The sequence below is a fragment of the Thermobia domestica genome, chromosome 12 (genome assembly GCF_964235325.1).
Source record: "Thermobia domestica chromosome 12, izTheDome1.hap1.1, whole genome shotgun sequence".
NCBI lineage: Eukaryota > Metazoa > Arthropoda > Insecta > Zygentoma > Lepismatidae > Thermobia > Thermobia domestica.
In genome coordinates, this window is record NC_137465.1 from 216,891,365 (window position 1) to 216,912,351 (window position 20,987).

Consider the following 20,987-nt stretch of genomic DNA (forward strand, 5'->3'; position numbering starts at 1 on the left):
TCTGGCAACCCTATAACAAATGTATCTTACAATTTCACTTTCATTCTGGTAAGTGTAAACAATGCTAATTTTATCGTTTCACATCTCTGTTACTATCTGAAAAAACACATTTCCCTATTTTATATTCTAATTTCGTACAGGTATATTCTGTATTCATTAATGTAACAATCAACAAAGAAGTTTCCTATACTACTAACAATGAAAAAACTGTCCTCGAAATTCAATCATAATTAAATGTTAACAAACGCATAATAATAATAATCACTGAAACTTGATATATTCGCCAGATTCGTGGGCTCTAGATACATTTTTCCAAAAGTTACACCACCACTCCCTATAAAGCTTCGTACATTGTACTACAAGACCCCCTGAATCAAGGATATAAATACGATATTTTTTTATCGGCTCCCTTTCACAGACATATGTTTCAAAGTATTTTTCGTATCTTCAATCTTGATTCAGTAAAACTTGTGCATAAGGTGGAGGCTAGTCGCAACACTATACAGGTAAAACCTTTGTATTGCTCGAAAACTTAAATAATCCAATACTTTGTAACACAAATATTGATTGTTTATTTTAGTTTTACACCCACACCTATGTCTTAAGGTAGAGAAGGAAACGGGAAATGAAGCATGATGAAAAGTAAGAAGGGACGGCAATCTTTTTTACCAATAAATGGACAAATCAATCACGTACATTACGATCGTTAAGAATTTCACACTGATTATTAGGTACATTGGTATGGCATATAATTTTACGAACAAAATAGATAGTTTTATATATAACAATGAAAATACAGAAATTGAAATCACTTTCGTTGAACACAAATTGAATATATTCATATCATATGAGCCTCTCTTCCCATTCCCTTAAGAAATAAACTTACATTTTAGGATCAATTGTGTATATAAAGTCGATCTGTATTACCCAGACACCTTTAGATGGATACAATATAACAAAGTAATCCTCTATTCCTGTACAATTCAGACTGCACTGGAATTCTCCAGCGCATGGTAACTATATATAACCACTATTCATTCAGGAAGCCCGTTACCCTTTCTCTAACTTAATACAGTGACGGTAAATAAATACATTCGAATAGAAATACTTGCAAGTACTTCTTATCTGACGAAAACAAGATAATCGAAACGTTACCGCAAAACATTCCTACTATTCGTGGTGTATCCTGACGAAGGTTTCTAGTGTGGTTGGGATTTGTCCCATGTATGGTATACTGTTACGGCATACCACCACTGCAGCCAAGCACCGTAGAGACAAATACTTAAGCAGCGGGATATCACTCACAGGATTGATGGCTAAGAAGGTCAACGCATGTTCCCCATTCTTGTTTTGTTGATCTAAATGAGCACCATTATCCAGCAGCAGTTTCACAACCTAAAAGAAAATAGAAGAAATGCATTATTATATCTGTTTAGGATGCCACGTCCATTTAGTAAAATTATTAATAAATACAAGTGGACAACATTATTTATAAAGGAAACAATTCATATAATAACATTCTATGAGTCAAGGAGGAAACCCAGACCAAAGAATTTTATGAGAGAACTGTTCGGAGCAAATAGTAATCAATGATAGTTGTTCTAGTGTTGAACTTTAACAGAGGCGAATTTAATTTCAGCACCGAGGCTGTATGAGACGTGAGCCTACAGTTCAAAGGGGACTCGGAACCACCGAAGTGCGCTCATACTTCAATGCTTTCCCAGTAGGAATTGAACCCTGGGAGTCACGCATCAAAAGGTGCGCACGCTGGCCACTAGACGAAAGAGAAGGGAAGATCTAAGGATATTCCATAACGCTGTTCTAATTAGTTGTAACCGAATATAGTGTTTATGAGTTTTTGTTGAGTGTCAAAAATTCATAATTTGATATCGGAACTTTTTGTAATGGTTACGAATGTAACACTTCGTAATCACCAAAATTAAAAGAGTTTGAGTAAAATCCACTACCAGACAGTCTTTAAATCTATGTTTCACTGTAAGTTGGTGATCGGGTTGAAATTTTCATAAAATGTTTTAGTCTGGCTGGCGCGTACTCAGCGAGCGAGATGAGATTGACAGGAGTACGACACCCCAGCTAGTTCCTCACTGTTTTTATTTTTTTCGATAATTAGTACTTAATTTTTTGTTTAAGTTTCCAACACTTTTAACAGCATTGCTCTGCAAAGTATTTTTTATTTTATTTCCTTATACTTTTTATTTATTTATTTCATCAGAGAGAATCATAGATACTGGGAGTGATAGCGAGCGGTATTTGGGAACGTTATAAACAGTTGAGTTGAGTTGATTTTAGTTTAGCGTCCCTTTCAGCAGCGAGGCTATATGAGATGTGGACCTACTGATTAACGTGGAATCCGAACCACATGAGTTCCCGCCGGGAATCGAACCCGGGTCTTCCACGCCAAAGGCGCGTACGCTAACCGCTTAGCCACGAGGCAGCTCCACGCTAGAAACAGTGACGCTTTCAGAAGATTTTTCTTTGAAGGGGGGGGGGGGGAGGATTGAAGGGACTTCAAAAAAACTTAAGGTGAAAATAGTACTATGAAAACACTGATAACACATTTGGTAGCTCACGGGAATTCCCCACCATCACTACCAGGCCACTCCCTGAAAATTATCACTCGCTACGACAGACGGTGTTCTCTTCTCTACTAAATCGAGTTTCTCCTTTTACTTCAATAGATTCATGGGAAGTTTCTAATACTTGATACCCACTGTAACCTGTCTTAATGTAAGTCATGAAACAGAAGCACTCTCAATCATAAGGCCTCTACCACGACGTACATTGGTGAACTAGGTACGGCCGATACTGCCTCTGCCTCGAAGAAACAAAGGTATCCTTGGAGGGGGGGGGGGGGAATATTCTTTCTGGCGAAAATCTAACTACTCTTGATCTGCATCAACGATCAAAAGATATTCCTGCAGTACTCAAGTTTTTAATCTATGTAATCAGTGTTCCTTCACAGCGCTAAGACTACATAAGAAGTGACTACAGTTTCAAGTGAAATCCTAACCACCACAATCCTTTCAAGACTCTCATCGGGAATTGAATCCAGTCTCTATCTCACAAATTATGACAGCAGTACACTTAACTAAATCTTCCGTGTAGGTTTTTTTTCAAAGCTTTCCCATCAGACTTCCATGTTAGAACGTGTTCCTAATCTTGAAATTTAGTCTCTTGATCAAGTTCGGTTACCGATTTCGTAGTCTTCTTACTTTCAGATATTGGTGAGGATTACAATCTAACAAGGAAAATTATCCAGTTACTTTTAACATTGAATTAAGAATACTGTAATATTAACTAAATGCAATAATTTCACGAATCCTATGCAAGAAATGTTTATGTAATGACTTACAGAGCACTGAAGAATAAGTATTTAATAGTATTAAGAATAGTTGGTAAAGATCAGTATTTACCTTGTATCCATATAGAAAGTAAATCCTTAAAAAAATTTCAGAAGACTCTGCTACTTTCAGCAGTCCCTCCTTGAACTTTTACGTAAACCCATTGTAGATCTTTTAATTTAAGAACTACCCCATACGAGAAGGATGTCGTTATCTAGAAACTTATTGAAAAAAAAAAAAACTCCGAAATAACAGAAAAAACTGTAAAAAATATTGTACACTTTAGGTAAGGATTATCTATTAAACGTAATAGCTGCTGCTGCTTGTGAATAAACGCCTTTCTATAACGTAAGAAGACCGTTAAATACATTCACGACCTCGTGTAGTTTTTTTTTTTTTTTTTTGGGGGGGGGAGATGTTCTAAGTTATACCGGAAAGGTGTCGTTTCGAATTTTTCTGCAATGACGCGGATAACAGTTCATTCACTGACTCTCAAAAGATTCGAAATGAGCTTGAGTACTTGTTCTACGGGAAAAAAAGGGGGAGAGTCTTTATATCCTTTCTCGTCTTCGAAATGAAACAGCACCGTGCGTCATATGTAACTTCCTGTGACTGACTTCTGTATGTTGAACTATTTGTTTTATTGTTGTTGTTTCAGCATTTTCAGTCATCATATTTCTCTTTCGTTTGTAAACATAGCACATACAAATATTCACAATCAACAATTGTCAATAATTCGGAAGGAACATTTAAAACAGGATACACTAAAACAATTATCAAATAGACACTACTATGTCATAATAGAAACCACTATTGACAGAAGATTCAACCCTCAGCTCCTGGAAACAGTGCGGTCAGTGACCTTGGTTGCTTAGAAACAGCGTGAAAGAATAGCGCAGTGTGCATTGGTGTAAAAGCAACCCCAATTCAAGGAAGGAAGGCATGCTGCCGCGCACGCTGATTCAGGGGAAAGGAATCTCGTTCGCAATCATCAAAGTTGATTATTTTATCAAAAGCTATTAAACCATTTTACATAGTGATTTCACAATAAAGTCAGAAATGCCAACAGGATTCTTTCAAGAGGACAAAGACGGGAATTTGTGATACATATAATGGTTCATCTTAAACAATTATTATTAACTGACATTCCATTAACTATAGTAAATATACTACATACTGTAGTGGGTGAACACCTAAACCCTTGAATACATGGGGTCGATCAATATATCTCTAAGCTGTAAAATATTTATTTTTAAGATACTTTGTAAACTATACATACATGTGTAAGTGGGTTCTTCCTCACCTCTCCACGTAATCCCCATTGAGATTCAGGCATTTTGTCTAACCATTGCACCAATTTATCCAAACCCTTCGGAAAAAAAAAAAGACTCTGGCTATTTAACATTCTCCTCACATTTCGCTTCACTTTTTCATCTGTTTCGAAACTTTCACTTTGCAATACAGCCTTTAACGTCGGAAAAAGATGGAAGTAACTCGGCGCTAAATTGAGGTTGTATGGAGAGTGGGACAGCCGTTTCCACCCTAATTTTTCAATTTCGTGTCTTGCCTACGTGCCAAGGGTGGGCGTTATCATGAAGAAAAAGGGACCGTGTCACTTATATCGAAATGTGTTTCCCTTAAGAAGAGTTCAGTTTCGGCACAAGCAACCAGATCTCCTGTCAACTGGTCATGAAAATGTAAAGCGGAATGTGAAGAGTGCTAGATAGCCAGAGCCAAGATTTTATTGCAAAGGGTTTGGACAAACGGTGAGACAAATGCCTGAATTTAAATAGAGATTATATGGAGAGGTGAGAAAGGACCCACCTACACCATGTTTGTATAGTTTAAAAATGTATCTTCAAAAAATACATTTTTTTACAGCTTAAGTTTTAATATAGCAAACATATATTGACCGACCTATGTACACTCATGTCCAAAATGATTGTCGCATATGTATAACGTCTTCTTGTAAGAATATAATTTGATAATGATTTTGCAGGGTACTTTTAATACTGATACTATGTGTATAATCGGGAAATGTATATTTGTGATAGGAAAAGAATTATAAAAAACGAAAATTAGAATGAGTAAAACAAAATGTTGCTAAATGGACAAGAAAGTTTTATTTTCGTTATATTGTTCTTATTTGCTGCTCTTTTGACATGAAATTTACCACATGCATGGCTTTGCCGATTACACACATACTAACATTATAAGAAATACCGGGCGAATTCATTATCAAATTATAGTCCTACAATAATATATTTATAGACATGCGACAATAATTTTGGACATGAGTGTACATGGTTATGTAAACACTCAAATACACAGAAAAAAAAGCTCGTCGTAATCATTTCACTTCTGCTTATTACTCTCATATATACACACAATAGTAGTAGGAGTTGCCGATGTGCCTTTCTAGACACAAAATGTGTTTAAAAAATAGTTCTTCACAGCCACATTATAACAATTCTAACATTTTGTAGAGGGGAAAGATGATATATGATAATCAACAACAACAAAAGAGTAGCTGTTTCTGGCACTTACAAATCTACCGTAAAATAAACTACACTGAAAACCCTGTAATAAGACAGAAAGTCGAACATCTTTAATAGAATTCTACGCGGCGAGTGTTTGATCCTTAGTTTCGCGTGCGACTGGTACTCCTACGTTTCTACAGGTTGATTTAAGAAATATGGATCCGACGCAGGAATAATGTTTAAGGTTTCGCTAGACGCTGTCGGATCTGTCTACTTACATGGAAACAGGTTCTAGAAAAGGATCTAATTTGAACGCGATAAAATACGACGGAAAAGAAATTACAGGAAATTTTAAGCTAGGAAAAAAAAAAAAACAACCTAAAATTCTAGAGTATACGCTGTCTATCCTGTCTTCCCTCAACTCTCGCCTCTGGACCTTTGTAGCATATAAGAATCGTAGTATACACTACATATTTCACCAGATAAGAAATGAGAATTTGAAAGCTTCCCGATCTCCTTTTTAATTCAAATATTTTTCGTTTGTATATGTGTAATTATCCAAATGTATTGCTGAACACTTTTTAACACATATTAAATATCCACACACTATTTACGTTGTTTTTTAATGTAAAAACTAGCACATAATTTTCAGTTAATATACCGTAGCATCCACTGTACAACTTACTCCCAATATCTAGGTTTTGTTTGGTACACTTCGAAGCACTCCCCTGGACAAAGAGCAGCATCAAATTTTGGACAGTATATTGAAGTATTTTTTTTTTATGGCCTTTCCTGTAGCAACCCTTCCTTTTTCGGAACACATACGACAAATCTTTTGTCCTGAAATATTTCCACTCGGTTCCTTTAGTGGCAATTTGTACGAGAAAAGCACTCGTCTATTTAATCTTCCCGCCTCAGAACCACACGATTTTTCTGTGATGTCGATGCCTACACTTGGCGATAAGTTCTTCCGCTATATCCTGTAAAAACTGCTGTAAAGTCACCTTGTTCTTTGTTTTGTTGAACGAAATAAACCAGTTTACCAGAGGCAAGTCCAAAAGATAGAAAAATAACCCTTTTCCATCATTTCAGTGTTTTGTAGCTAAAGAAGTAATACGAGAATTAGTCACAACTGTTTACTCTTACTAGGTTCTTATTGTAGTCCCACTCGGTTTCTCATTTTCATGCCTTCCTCTGGTACTGGAAACTTCGATCATTTTATCAATATGAGCGGTTGATAGGATACACACATCCTTTCATTTGATTGTAGGACGATTATCCTTTTGTCGAGATTTTTTATATATATTTTCTTCAGTTCCTTCTGGAATACTTCTTTCGGCAATCTCTTCCTGTTTGGCATGACAGTATCTACTGCTTTTATGTCATGTGCCCACAAATGATCGAAAGCAGGATTTTGAAAACGTGTATTACTGCTATTTTACGTGCTGACAGAGTCTGCCTAATGATGTTGATTACGGCAGTGCTATTGAACCTTTTTTTCTCTTGTACCCCTAGATACAGTACGCCATCCAATTGTGTACCCCTGAAGCTGTTTAAAAGAAACTCAATGGAAATTAACTTATTAAACTTAATACACATGTTCTGTTGATTAAAACAGGGGGGGTGGAGACCCAACAGAAAGACAGCGTGCCAATCAAAACATTATTTACAGGGAGATAAAAAATTTAATGGGACATTTCAAAACATATGGGAGACATCCAATTCTACTGAAGACAATTTCCCCTCATCCTCCCTGATAATTCCGGGAGGATAGCTTCCCCCCCCCCCCTTGTTTACGGGACGCCAACTCTTCGATTCTTGGTCGAATCTTCGAGAGTGCAAGAATCAGAACTGATTCTGGATTCAAACAATTTCTGTGCTTCATCTTCATTGATGTTAATGCAGAGAAACGCTGTTCACACAAATACAGTATGTTGATGGAAATGAAAGAAGTTGTGAAATAGCATTGTCACTAATTTCATTGTACTCTTTCCAAGCATAAATTCAAAAGTCAAAAATTGCCAAGCTATCGAATTTCATTTGCAGTGAACTGTCAACAGACATTTCCAGCAGACCCCCCAGAAGCAGTATTAGTATCCTTAGAAACATTTTCGCGTACCCCTGGTTGAATAGCACTCGATTACGGTATTGCGTTCTATTTTGTCAGGCCATAAACCTCCGTACACCTTTAGATTACAAAAGTTTCCAATTTCTGCTTCACAAACTTCAGAAACCTTTATTTCGTATTTATGTGGTTTACCCTTCAGTAAACATTGAAGAAGAAAGAAAGAAAGAAAAAAAAAAAGCCTGAAAGCACACATTGCTTCGTCTATTGTCAGATACACTCCAGGTTTGTATATTTCCTGTAAAGTTCTGGTAATAGCCGGATTTTGAAAAATGGATCATATAAACCCTCTTGATTCTTCCCTACCTAAAGCTCATCACAAAGAAAACATAGATTTTGGTCTGATTGTCTGTAGTTGTTCTTTTCCCTGAATTTGTTGCCTGGCGTAGCTGGCGTATCTATTTGTTTGTGTCACTATATTTTCAATAATAAGACTGACCAAAGAAACACTGAAAAAAATGAAGAGTAGAAATCTCCGCCGAAATCCCAAAATGTTCGTTTACACCAGAAGAACCGCGGAAGCATAGTTTCTGATTAGGCGAAACTAATTCACTCTAACCCAACTTACAATCCTGGTCGATTCTACGCAATCTTTTTTAAAGGGGGTTGTACTTGAGTTCCCGCACTTTGACTCCCTTCAAAGTCAGTTTCTGCTATGTCATCTTCTGTATTATAATTTGTCTCCAGTTCATACGCATCCGAATTGCTATTTTTACAATTTCGGCAATTTGTTCTAGAGAAAGAACCCTCCTTGGAAATCAGAAAACGATGACTCGGTCTGGGCAGATCCATTTACAGAACTGAACTGTAAACACACAAATTTCGCTTTAGAAAAGTACACGAAGAATATCAAAGAAAGCAAGCAGACACGCTGAGAGAGAGACACTTCATCCCTGTACGATTTCAAAAACGAAGAGAATGTTTTCCTCCCGTCTGCGTCAACTGAAAATGAAAAGTCAGGACATTGACACATGACCCCTAACATCATTACATGTCAAAGTAATATCAACAGCTGTGATTTAAAAACCTTCGTTGTTATGTTTGTTTACGCTCCGTGCGATTTAAAGCTCACACGTGTGATGACGCAAGCATTTTATAAGACGCTTTCTGAAATGAAGCCGATAATACGCCATTCATTATATAACGCATTTCAGACTAGAAGCGTTAAGTGATGCATTTTCTATTTGTAACTGACACATGAGAAAAAGATATTTTATTATTTATTTGCACTATTACGCGAGTGTGTACTACAAAAACAAAGGGAATATATTCGCATTGCTTAGTGTCCCAGATTACAGCTGAACACTGTTAGAGCAAATTTCATCGTGCGCGAACTAAATTTATTGCGCATGGTTAACAAACATTTTTTTTTAATAGTATTCTGATCTGGAGATCTCCTTTTCGCAATACATATTTAAAGCCAATTTTGAAACTAGGCATGTATTGAGACACACGATTGATGAAAGTAATTATGATCACATTAAGATTATCATTTTAATCCAAGTTTTGAAGTGTATTTTTGGAGGTGATTTCTTTTGGGCGGGGAGAGGGGGTTATTGTGAGTTTCACTTTTTTTTTTTTTCTGGTAAAATTCCAACAATCTTGCTTTCAAATGTAACGTAATTTCTGTGGTAAATGGGAATGAACTGAAAATAACTCCTGTCCATTACCATTACGGTACAAAACGATTGAGGGGAACAGACCGTCCATGTCCATAAATGGAAGGGTTCTGTCATGTAATAATACACTATACTTGGGCGTCAAATAAATATCTCACTCGACCAAAGAAAGTTTATATTTTTAACGAGTATGGTCCACCAAAAATCCTTCATACGAGGGATTCGGGCATAAAACATGGTAAAGCACCTAGTCTTGAGTGAGCACGTAAATCTTTCATTTCAACTGGTTGAAAATTTTGTCGATAGATGGTGTAGGTAACTACATACGGGAGACCACAACGTGTTTGAAGTAAAACATGGAAAGCCACAATCAAGATGGCGGCAATATGAGGACAACGTGCACGCATTCACAAGCAATTTATCGGATACGTCGATGTCTAGTGTTGTTGTTGATAGCGATGAACATATTGACAATGTTCCCGATAGTTCTACAAGTTGTAGCAGGAAGGAATATTATGATCATAAGGTATGAAAACGCTACCCTGTGTGCAAGCAATTACACATGGATGAGTTATCAAGTTTTACGTCAAAATTTCCTTTATTTCTGTTAAATAATTAAATTACCCTTCTTATCAGCAGCTTGATTTCCGTGTTAGTATATTCTAAGAGTATGGAATGTCTTTAGTGGAAGGAACGTACACGGTTATTTTTTACCGAGAGGTATTTCTCCTGTAATGGGATTGCGGTTTACCATGTCTTACATGCAGTGCAGATGTAATGACAGTCATAATGTACTACTTGCATAAAGCTGAAGTTAGATTTTGTATGTTTTGCAGGGACCAAAAACTCCAATCAGTGCAAGGAAAAGAAAACGTATTGGTATTGTAAAGTCTGAACATAAACGGAAAGAGTGCCAAGGAATGGAATATAAACAATACAAGGGCAGTGGGAAGATAGGATCAGATTACCAATGTCGAATAAAGTGGTTTTCTAAATTTAGAAGAGGATCGACTGCAAGTTTTTCAGACTTTGTGGGAACTTAGTAATCACAATATACAAAACGTGTACTTTTTCAGGCACTATGTACAACATGATAGCAGGAGGAAGCATTCTATCCCTATTACATACGACAGGGCATAAAAGTGAGATTTTGTAAGAAGGCTCTTTTAGCCATGTATGGCTACAGAACTTCAGATGGTGTGTACAATAGCTTATGAGCAGAATAACAGGGAAGATCTTACAAGAGCCCATGAGGATGATAGAGGAAGACATAACAGTTATCCTCAAAAGTATTCCACAGCGAACATTGAACATGTGCATAGGCATATAAAGTCTTCACCACCTTAGAATAGTGATTACAGTAGAACAGATAATCCTAGACAACTGTACATAACAATGGAACAACTATTGTAACATGTTATGCAAATTACAAGGAACTAAAATAACACCTGTCAGAAGACAGGTACCGAAAATTTTTTACCGTGTTACACTATTCACTTTAAATCCCCCAAAAGTGACGAGTGTGGTGTTTGTTATAACATGAATGTGCAATTACAGGCGGTTAAAACAGGTTCAGAAGAAGAGACGAAAGTGCGTGGAAAGTTATTTGTTCATCAGAAAAAGGCTCAAGACCTCATTAAATGTGTAGAAGAAATGCCATTGCGGACAAGTCAATGCACGTGCTTATCATGATATGCAACAAGCTCTGCCCACTCCCAAGCCCTCTTTTACAAAAGCCTGACGTTTTACAAAAGCAAGCTGTTTACCTTAAACTTAACATTCACGATTGGGAAAATAATCAAAGCACTGCTTTATGTGGGATGAATCGGTGGCAGCAAGAGGTTCGGACGAAGTCACAAGCTGTTTAAAGAAATATATTGAAGTTTAAAATGTGTCAGGGACAGACAGAAATATATTGAAGTTTAAAATGTGTCAGGGACAGAACTTGTCACTGTGGTGGTCAGAATAAAAATTGAACTGCTATTGCATATCTTTGTAGTCTTGTACAAAGTGGTAGATTTCAGACGGTGTCGCAAATTTTTCCAGTCGTCGACTACACAGTGATGGCTGGCGACAAAGACTGCATGCATAGAAAACTGTGTCAGCATCAGAATGTGTATAGTTCCAAGTATTGGATTGAGAAAACGAACAAAGAACAGAATGTCACTGATTATTGTCACTGAGATGGCAACAGATAACTACTTCCAAATGCCTTACCTACAACAAGACATACAAAAGAAGAGTTACACGGAAACAGGTAAACCTCTCCAACTTCAGCAGGTGTGTAGGCTCAAGTTTTGTGATTCTGAACCGTATGTAGTCTTAGTTAGTTACTGTTACAATTCCGATGCTTGGGAAAAAGTAAACCTACGGAAAAAAAGGAAAATCTCTGGTGGATTTACAGGAACTTTTTCCCGACAGAAACACATCACAAAGAGAACTATCGATATGAAGGACGGCCTCTAGTGTACAGTGACTTCTACAAGCAGCTAAAATCATCACAAGCAATTGATGCCTCGAACTGTACCTTAACAGACTTCCCCAACTGTAAGTAGTATTATTATTCAAGTAGAGATATAGTTGTGTTCATTTGTGTAAAACATGATAAGCCACATTTTGCACTCCATTAAACGCAAGAAGGGGTTTAAAATTTTGTTGTTTGCGAATAACAATATAAGTTTAAATGTCATAATTTGAAAGGAGAAATACCTAATATTATTTCATGTTTGTATTGTTGTATTTATATGTCTACTTTTCAATATAGATTTTCACAATAACTAAAATTAGATAATCTCGAAATCTCACTTTTGTGGGTTATCGAGTTTTACGCCCGAACCCCTCAAATATTAATCGTAAAATGCCCGGCCGTTCGTCCGGAAGACAACAAATTATTTGACGATTAATTTTGGCCCGGGTGTAAATGGTCAAAGGTTAGGTTTCGAGTTTATTGAGGCAGGTGATATTCAAACAGGATACAAATTACATATTTTCAATTATAATGTTGATCCTTGTACAGAAAAAAATTGTAACAGATAGCAGGAAGTGGGTTTCCTTCAATTGATTAAGCGTCAACTAATCTCTCTCCTACACCGAAAGTGGTCGAAATCTTCTACCACTTCCGGTTTCAATAATAACTGAGAAAATATCACGCCATACAAACCAAACTAATTCATCTGACTTTGCTACTTGTTTACATTTAGTTCCATCAATGGATTAGGACTTTTCACAAAAGGGATGGGAGCCCAGTTTTTTTAACAAGACTATACAAGAATGCCAAGGAATTACTACAGAATACAGATAAGATATTATACGAAAACATCCTTTAGAGGATAGTACGGTAAGAAATAGTTTTCAAATGACAATCTTTAATCATATTCATTCATCTTCGATTCGTTCAATGATCCCGATTCCAAAAGAACTGATTCCTCGCAACAGTTCCGAGGAACCAGTTCTTCCACAACAAAACACGATAGAAATCATGGTGGTTCCTGTTGTCAATCTTTCTCTAATTATTTTAAACATCGCTTTTTGAAGTAATGAAAACTTTATTACTATCCTAATTTCCATTCTTAGAATAGTCCTGAATTATTTAATATTTCAAATATTCAATGTTTAAAACGGGGGGCGCGGTGGCTCAGTGGTAGAGCGTTCACCTCCGGTGCTTGGGGTCCCTGGTTCGATCCCAGCTCGCACCGTGTGGACTTTGTGGTGGACAAACATCGTGCTTGTGGGTTTTCTCGAGATTGTCCCGTTTCCTCCCACTTTCTTCATTCCACCATTTCATTCATTTCTCATCTTCACCGTCTCCTTTAGCCTAACCAGCATAATAGTGGCATGTAAAACTCAGAGATTTCATTTCATTTTTTCAATGTTTAAAACAATACACGAAAATACTATACACCAGGAATCACCAAATGTCCCAACTTCAGCAAGTTACGAAACAAACTTCATAAAAAACTAACCTAAAACTAACTATTATATTGGAATTCTTGTACAAGAAGCAAGTGAAATAATACATAAGTTTTTATTCATTTCATCTCGCCACATTTCATTATCATCATACACCGCCCGACCAACGACTGCAAGCAGAGTCGGATTTAGCTCTGGTGGAGTCCTAAGCTATTGAATGTAATGGGGCCCTTTAAATATCAAGATGAATGTAGGCACCCTATATACAGATATGAATAAAACGGGTAATATTTTATTAAGCAGACTAGCAGAATGGACCCCATTATTTACATTATAGGAGTTTACCAAACACGAAGCACTGCTGCTATATAAATATTTTATTTTATTATTTTTCTTATATTTTGGGGATGTACAACCAAATTTACAGATTCCCCCCCCCCCAGACAGTGGGGCCCTAAGCTATAGCTTGTTTAGCTTATACGTAAATCCGGCACTGACTGCAAGTCTTACTTAATTTCAGCACCGTATTCCCACCTGCGCGTCTCACTTCAGTCTCATCATACATCGCTTGACCAACAGTTACAAGCCTTACTTAATTTCAGTAATCACGCCACATTTCAGTCTCGGCACAAGAAACACCAACCAACCTGTGCTACTGACAACTAAAAGTGTACCTAACCGACTCACTTCTAAGAGCATTAACAGGGACCTCAGAAGTTAGATTCTTACATATAAATATTGTTGATTTCCTGCTTTTGTGTAATAACATTCTATACAATGCCCGCTCGGCAAACTTTTACTTTGGTCATTTCATTCAATGAATCGATTTGAAAGGAACTCACGAATCAAATAGGACAGAAATCATGGTGGTTCAGAAAGTAATGTTTTTACAATTATTTTAAAATTGCCAAATTCAAATCCTGATAGATTTAGAACCATGCTAAGTACCCATCGTAACACAGTTCTAAATTTATCAAAACTTGAAATTATTATGCAATGTACAAAATAATAACAGAAAACACTACAGCAAGACCCATCATATTTCTCGTCTGCCATAAAGGACACACAGACAATAAGAAACCTGAAAGCCAAAGGAGAATGAATAATACATACGAACTACGAATTAGATAATATATATATGACGGAAGCAAGGCCCCATACACATCGAACAATTTAAATTTAATATATATAATTTTTTTTGGCTTGTCATATACTAGTCTGGCTTGAAAATATCTCACTTTCCCCACTGCTGATGAAGTAACTTTTGTATCCCTTTTGAACCTTAAAAGATGGATAGATATCCTTAACCATTTTCATCTTTTATGAAGCACTTCGTGCTTACACATAGAGCTTACCTCACTGATAAAATTAGTCGGATGAGCAGCTACATGTAACGCCGTCGAGTGATTATCATTCCTAGCGTTAACTGGTGCACCACATTCCAGAAGTAGACTTGCTACTCGATAATTCGGGAAAATTACTTGATTCTCCTCCACAAAATAACTACTTTTTATGGTATTCAACTTGGAAACTGCCAAATGAAGCAGAGTATCCCCAGTTGAAGTGCGTGGATTACACTGAATAATATGGGTCACCACTTGCTTTATTTCTTCCAGCTGCTGTGGTGATTTACATGTCTCTAAAAGAAGATAAATGAGATGCGTTAAACATTTTAATATCCTATCAAAGCTGTCCTGCTGTCTTTTGTAAACTGGCTTGATTTCAAGCAATTCGCGTGATTCAATTAACTGCTGCATTAATAAAGACACAGTCGCCATTACATCTTCACATTTTAATTCTTCTTTGAACACCTGGTCTAAATGTTTCTCGTGAAGGTCCAAATATAATCTCACTAAGGCCTGTGCTGTGAAACAGGTGTCACTGAACAATATGGAATCTTTCTGAACACGAATTTGCAACGCATAACACCATAAGTCTATACAACGCTGATATTGCAATGCATCCGCGTAAGCTGCTCCACGATACATAAGACGAAACAACATATCTTTATGGAATCGACCTAACAACCTTTCACATATGAGTAAACTCTGTATCCTCATTGCGTCTAAATCTAATGAAACGTTCTGTAATTCTTCTTCTGTTTGAAACTCAACCATATACTGATACGCTGCTTTCGGTGGAAGAACGTTTTTACGGACTGGATTTTCCGGGTCCCTATTCCGAAGTTCTACTGCTATTCTCCAATAATACAGCGCTAACTGGGTGTCATTGTGCTCATCAAGGAAGGTCGAGCCCATTAATTCATATGCATCTGCAATACGATCTACAGTGTATGTTATATTCTCTATTAAATACTCAAATATTTGTATGGCACCTTTTAGACAGGCTGTCTGAAGCGCATCATCATTATATCGGCTTTTCAAGAAAGGATCTGCTCCATGTTCAAGCAATAATTTTGTTGTTTCAAACCTATGCTCTTGGATAGCATAATGCAAAGCAGTTTTGTTCTGAATGTCCTGTGCATTAACTAAAACACCGTGCTGAAGTAAATATAAACATAAAGGCACACTTTGTACCGAATTTATTAGACAAGTTCCTCCGTTATAGTTTGGTTTCAGTATGTCTGCATGATTCTCCACTAAAAATGTTACAATGTCTAAATGAGTCATAAAGCAAGCACTTCGCACTGGTGTCGAACCCGAATCAGATACACTATTAACATTTGCACCATGCTTGACCAGACATTTCACTACGGATAATCTTCCCGAAACAGCCGCGCACCACAATGACGTTACATAATGCACAGATCGATCATCAGGAACTTCATAAATGCCCCGCTGTTCAATATCTGCATTACAAACAGTCAGTAAATATTCAACGATATCGACATGACCACGCTTAGATGCCATAAACAAAGGGGCACAACCATCTTTTACTCGACACACGATCTCCTTCCTTTCCTCACGTGAAAAACGTTCTAGTTTGTTCCGAAGGGGGTATGACAATCTAGCCCCTGGAGAAGCATGTTTACATTCGGACACTAAATCGTTAAACAGAGCATCCTTCTGACTTGTCAAGTCTAGTTTCCCTGTAATCCACATGCTGATGTACTGAAATACGGACACTGTTTCTTTTAACCCTTCCAGCTGTTTTCACTACAACACTGAACAGGACATTTGCTCCATCTACTCTCACTTCAGCCGTGCCATCTCCTTCCACCACACTGAGCTGTATTTCTCAATTAAATGATAACACGTCCTTTCTTAATGCAGACTTAATAAGAATTAATTAACGAAGTTTGTTGTTTGCCTTGTTTTTAGTTCTTTCTTCATGCAACACTTCCTCCTCTTTCTCTCATGTAATAGCCTTGAGAAACAGCAGCGACCACTGTTGCCAGATCTGTAGCTTTCGATTTCCTAACAGCGTTAGCCAGGTAAAAAACCAAAGACGACATTCTCAGTAATAGATATTGTAAAGAAATAATTATATTTTCCTGAATGATACTAAAACCAATTTTATTGCCTTCCCTATAATTTCATTTTTAAAAAATGAACGTGTCTCAAAATGCGCTGAAACGAAACCTTTATATAAAGCCTATCAGCAACAAACTTAGCACAAGTTGGTTAGTGTCTTTTGCACAATAGTACTTATCGTGTACGCCTTCCTAAAATATTTTGTACAGACCACTTTGAAAGTCCATCTCCCCCCTCCCCCCCCCAAAAATGATTGTTTAGAATACATAGAGTCGATTTACTGAAAAGGAATTATATGTCCAATTCATTTATGTATGGATCCTCACAATAAATCTGCACTAATACTTCTTAAAGATACTACTTCTTATAGCTGTATAAATCTTAATCATGTGTAACTGCTTCTATGTTTCCTCAAAGATTTCAAAGTATTTTTTACGTGTAAAAATATTTTTGTAGCTACTCAGGACTTCCTAAATGATGTTATAATGGAACAATACTCGATTCGATATGTAGAGTAAACGGGGGCAAAAATCCGCAGTTTGGTGTTGGAATTGCGCCGGAGCATAAAGATATAACGGCAAAATAACGAATTTCGCACAGAAGTCTGAGTGAACATATATTTTGAAGGTGCTAGAAAGCCTTCGAATTTGTTACTTAATAAGATACAGCAATTTAAAAAAGGATGGACAAATTCGGACCCCACTATAGGGGGTAAAAGTCCTATCGGAATGGGGCAAAAGTCCGCTGAAATACACGAAGTAGGAATCGACATACAGGTATTTCTATTGAATGATTTTGTTTTCTACAAGAATCTTAAGATAAACAAAGAGCATACGAAGCATGAAGCTATTCTTCGTATTGATAAAGTTAAACTACAGGGTGGTCCATAAGTCAGTACAGTAGATTATTTTGGAAACAAACATGATTAAAGCAAATCTGACTAGCGGAGGGCGGACTTGGATAAAGGAGCTACCGATTGATGCATGCGTGGAAAATGGCGACCATCTTGATGCCCGCCATCTTGAATCCAGGTTATTTTTTTCAAATGGGAAGGTAGGCATGTGGCACATCAATTAACACTGTGTTTTGCAGGGGAATGCAGTCCTGCAAGCAGAAATGCGTTATCATGTCCCGTTCCAAAGTTAGGACGCCCCAAAGTCCCACCTATAGGATGTGCTCCACATGTTATTCGTCCATTGCAACACACAACCGGAGTCTCTTAATCCAGTCCTCCTGAACCCGTAACAACACAGCGGAGATGGTGTTATCACAGGCGTCCTGAATACTTCACTGTAGGTGTGCAACATCTCGAATCTTCTGATATACCAGGTGTTTTAAGTGTCCCCATAAAAAATCCAATGGAGTGAGGTCCGGCGACGGGCCTGGTCACTCCATAGGGCCTCGGCGACCGATCCAACGTCCAGGAAAATGCAGATCCAAGCATTCCCACACAGGCAGCGCATAGTGCGGTGGGGCACCATCTTGCTGAAAATATCACGGCAAGGTGGCATCAGGGCGGAGAAACAATGGAAACACCAACTCCTGTAACATGTCCAGATATCGGACACCATTTAGGGTACTAGGAATGAATAAGGGTCCTATGATCGAAGTGTTCCATATGCCACACCATACCATGATATGAACAGGGGTAACCCTCTTGCAGGGATTGATCGCATGTGGGTTTGCATCCGACCAATATCGCATGTTCTGGCGATTCACTTCCCCATCCAAATAAAAGTTTGCCTCGTCTGTGAAGAGAATGCTGGCTGGGAAATGCGGACTTCGGTCATATTGTGACAAAGCCCAATTCGGGAATTCCATGCGCCGGTCTGGGTCATCCTCTGAGAGATAGTGGACAAGCTGCAGCAGAATCCTCATCACGGAAGCAGGTGGTGCGCCTGTTATCGCTGGTAGTTGTCTTGTTCTGCGCTTTGGACTTTTCATCCTCGCAGCAAGCACCATTGTAGATGTCTCCTCGTCTGTCGCGGTTCGTGGGGGACCTGACCGTGGTCTGTCGGCAACATTACCAGTTACACTGAATTTCCTAATGGGGTAGCTAACGGTGTTGTGGATTATTGTAGGTCTTTCGGGGTGGCGCGCGTTGAAGTCCTGGGCAATCACACGAGTGCTTCTTTCTCCAGATATTAGGGTGATCTCAATTCTTTCCTGCTTCGTCAGTGCCATCTCGCTCTACCTGCAACGAAAAGAAAACCTGTCAAATTTGGGGCGCCACGTCTTTCTTGCAGCGTTAGTGCCATATCAGTCTCCCTGCAAGGAAACAGAAAACCGTCAACTTTGAGGCGTCATAACTTTGGAACGGGACATGATAACGCATTTCTGCTTGCGGGACTCCATTCCCCTGAAAAAAAAAAACAGTGTTAATTTATGTGTCACATGCCATCAAGATGGCCGCCATTCACCACGCATGCATCAGTCGGTAGCTTCTTTACCTAAGTCCGCCTTCCGCGAGTCAGATATGCTTTAAACATGTTTGTTTCCAAAATAATCCACTGTAAGAAGACTTATGGACCACCCGGTAGAAAAAAAAGTAAATTATACAAAGGTTCGTTGTTGGCAAGAACCTGAAAATAATCTACCAAAACTCTCTCTCTCTCTCTCTAAAAAAAAAAAAAAAAAAAAAAAAAAAAAAAAAAAAAAAGTGTGTTGTAAGTACAGAGCCAACCATGGCATATTCGTCCAACCAAAGCGACAACGCATTTCTTTGTTCCCTTTTTTTGTACCTTCCGAGAAAGATAAACTACATACTTTAGGTGGTATCTGTTTAAACAGACCATATTTTTTCGTAGTGTTTCTAATAGCAAAGGACAAATCTCTCTCAGCACCGATGAACCAAATGACATCAACAGCATCAAGAACACCTAAACAAACGGATTCAGCAATACAAACGAGTATGTGTTAGCTAATGATTATTAGTTCTAGGCTTTGTTTACACCGCTGAAATGTAAGTAGTGCCTTTGGTGCCACCGGTACACTAATCAGTGTTGAGCATGGCTTGCCCACAAGAAAGCCTACGTAGGAAGCGAATTTAAATTGGTCTACTGTTATAAACTGGAATTTAAATTTAAGAGTAAAATTATTTACAAATTCGAGAGCTGGGGCAAAAGTCCGCATTCGGATTCCTGTCCCCCCCAAAAAAAATTGGACTTTTGTCCCATTCGCACATGTTTTAATTACGAATGAAATGCTGACTTTATAAGAGATATCGGGAAAAGGGGAGGTAGTGCATATTGCTACTGAAGAAGTGTTTTCATATGAAACAGCAATAAAATAAGTCGTAACTTCTCCCACAGACTGTAGTACTATTTCCCATAAAATAAAATATTACTTCAAAGTAAAACAAAATATAACTTACCTCATTGTATTAACAAATTTTACCGCACAACTTTACTAACATCAGTAGCGTAGCCAGGATGTGTGTTTGGGGGTGCCCAAGTGCTGTTATAGGTACATATAGAAAAATTACAAAAAAAAAAAAATATATATATAAACATAAAAATAAATAAAAAAAATTACAAACATCAAAGTACCAAAGTACATTGTCGAACCTCTTTGGGAGGCCCGGCCCCTCTGGCCCCCCCTACCCTACGCCACTGACTAACATGAACAGTACACCGCCGCCATTTAATCTTACTGCAGCATAAGCAATACTGGAGCAACAAAAAGTACTCCAAAACCCCAAAAATGACTTTTGCCCCCGGACACTCTATGGAGAATGGTTTGGGTTTTGACAGGGGCGCACCCACGGAGGGGGTCTATCGCGTCCGGACCCCACATAAAAACATCTAACTGTTGTTAATATTTATGTTTTGTCTGCACCAGGGACGCAATCACGACATGTACCCAGTTCAGACCCCTAAACTGGGCGCTATCTTAGTAACTCGACAGACAGTACATTTTGTTACCACTAATAAAAGTATAACTACTTTAACAGAGAAATGATTGCTGTGGTCTAAAGATCTGATCTTATATTACTTCTCTGCTCTTTCTTCTTATCTGAAAAAAAAAAAGAAAAAGATGCCCACAGGCAGGTTTTAGGA

At 37.8% G+C, this 20,987-nt stretch overlaps 1 protein-coding gene across 1 annotated transcript; it reads right to left on the reverse strand.

The window, feature by feature from the left end:
- Positions 1-257: 257 nt before the first annotated feature.
- m-cup (ankyrin repeat protein mann-cup) lies at positions 258-16,832 on the reverse strand. Its single transcript, XM_081734734.1, has 2 exons — positions 14,851-16,832; positions 258-1,395 (listed from the first exon to the last, which is right to left on the reverse strand). The coding sequence occupies exons 1-2, from the start codon at positions 16,555-16,557 to the stop codon at positions 1,171-1,173; spliced, it is 1,932 nt and encodes a 643-aa protein (XP_081590860.1). The 5' UTR covers positions 16,558-16,832; the 3' UTR covers positions 258-1,170.
- Between the last annotated feature and the right edge of the window lie 4,155 nt (positions 16,833-20,987).

What these genes read in the sequence shown, in the direction of transcription:
- m-cup (XM_081734734.1), bottom strand. Translation starts at nt 16,557, where the DNA reads ATGTGGATTACAGGGAAACTAGACTTGACAAGTCAGAAGGATGCTCTG. An exon ending in CGACTAATTTTATCAGTGAG is followed by an intron (nt 1,396 to 14,850) that starts GTAAGCTCTATG and finishes ATTTTCTTTTAG; the next exon opens with GTTGTGAAACTGCTGCTGGA.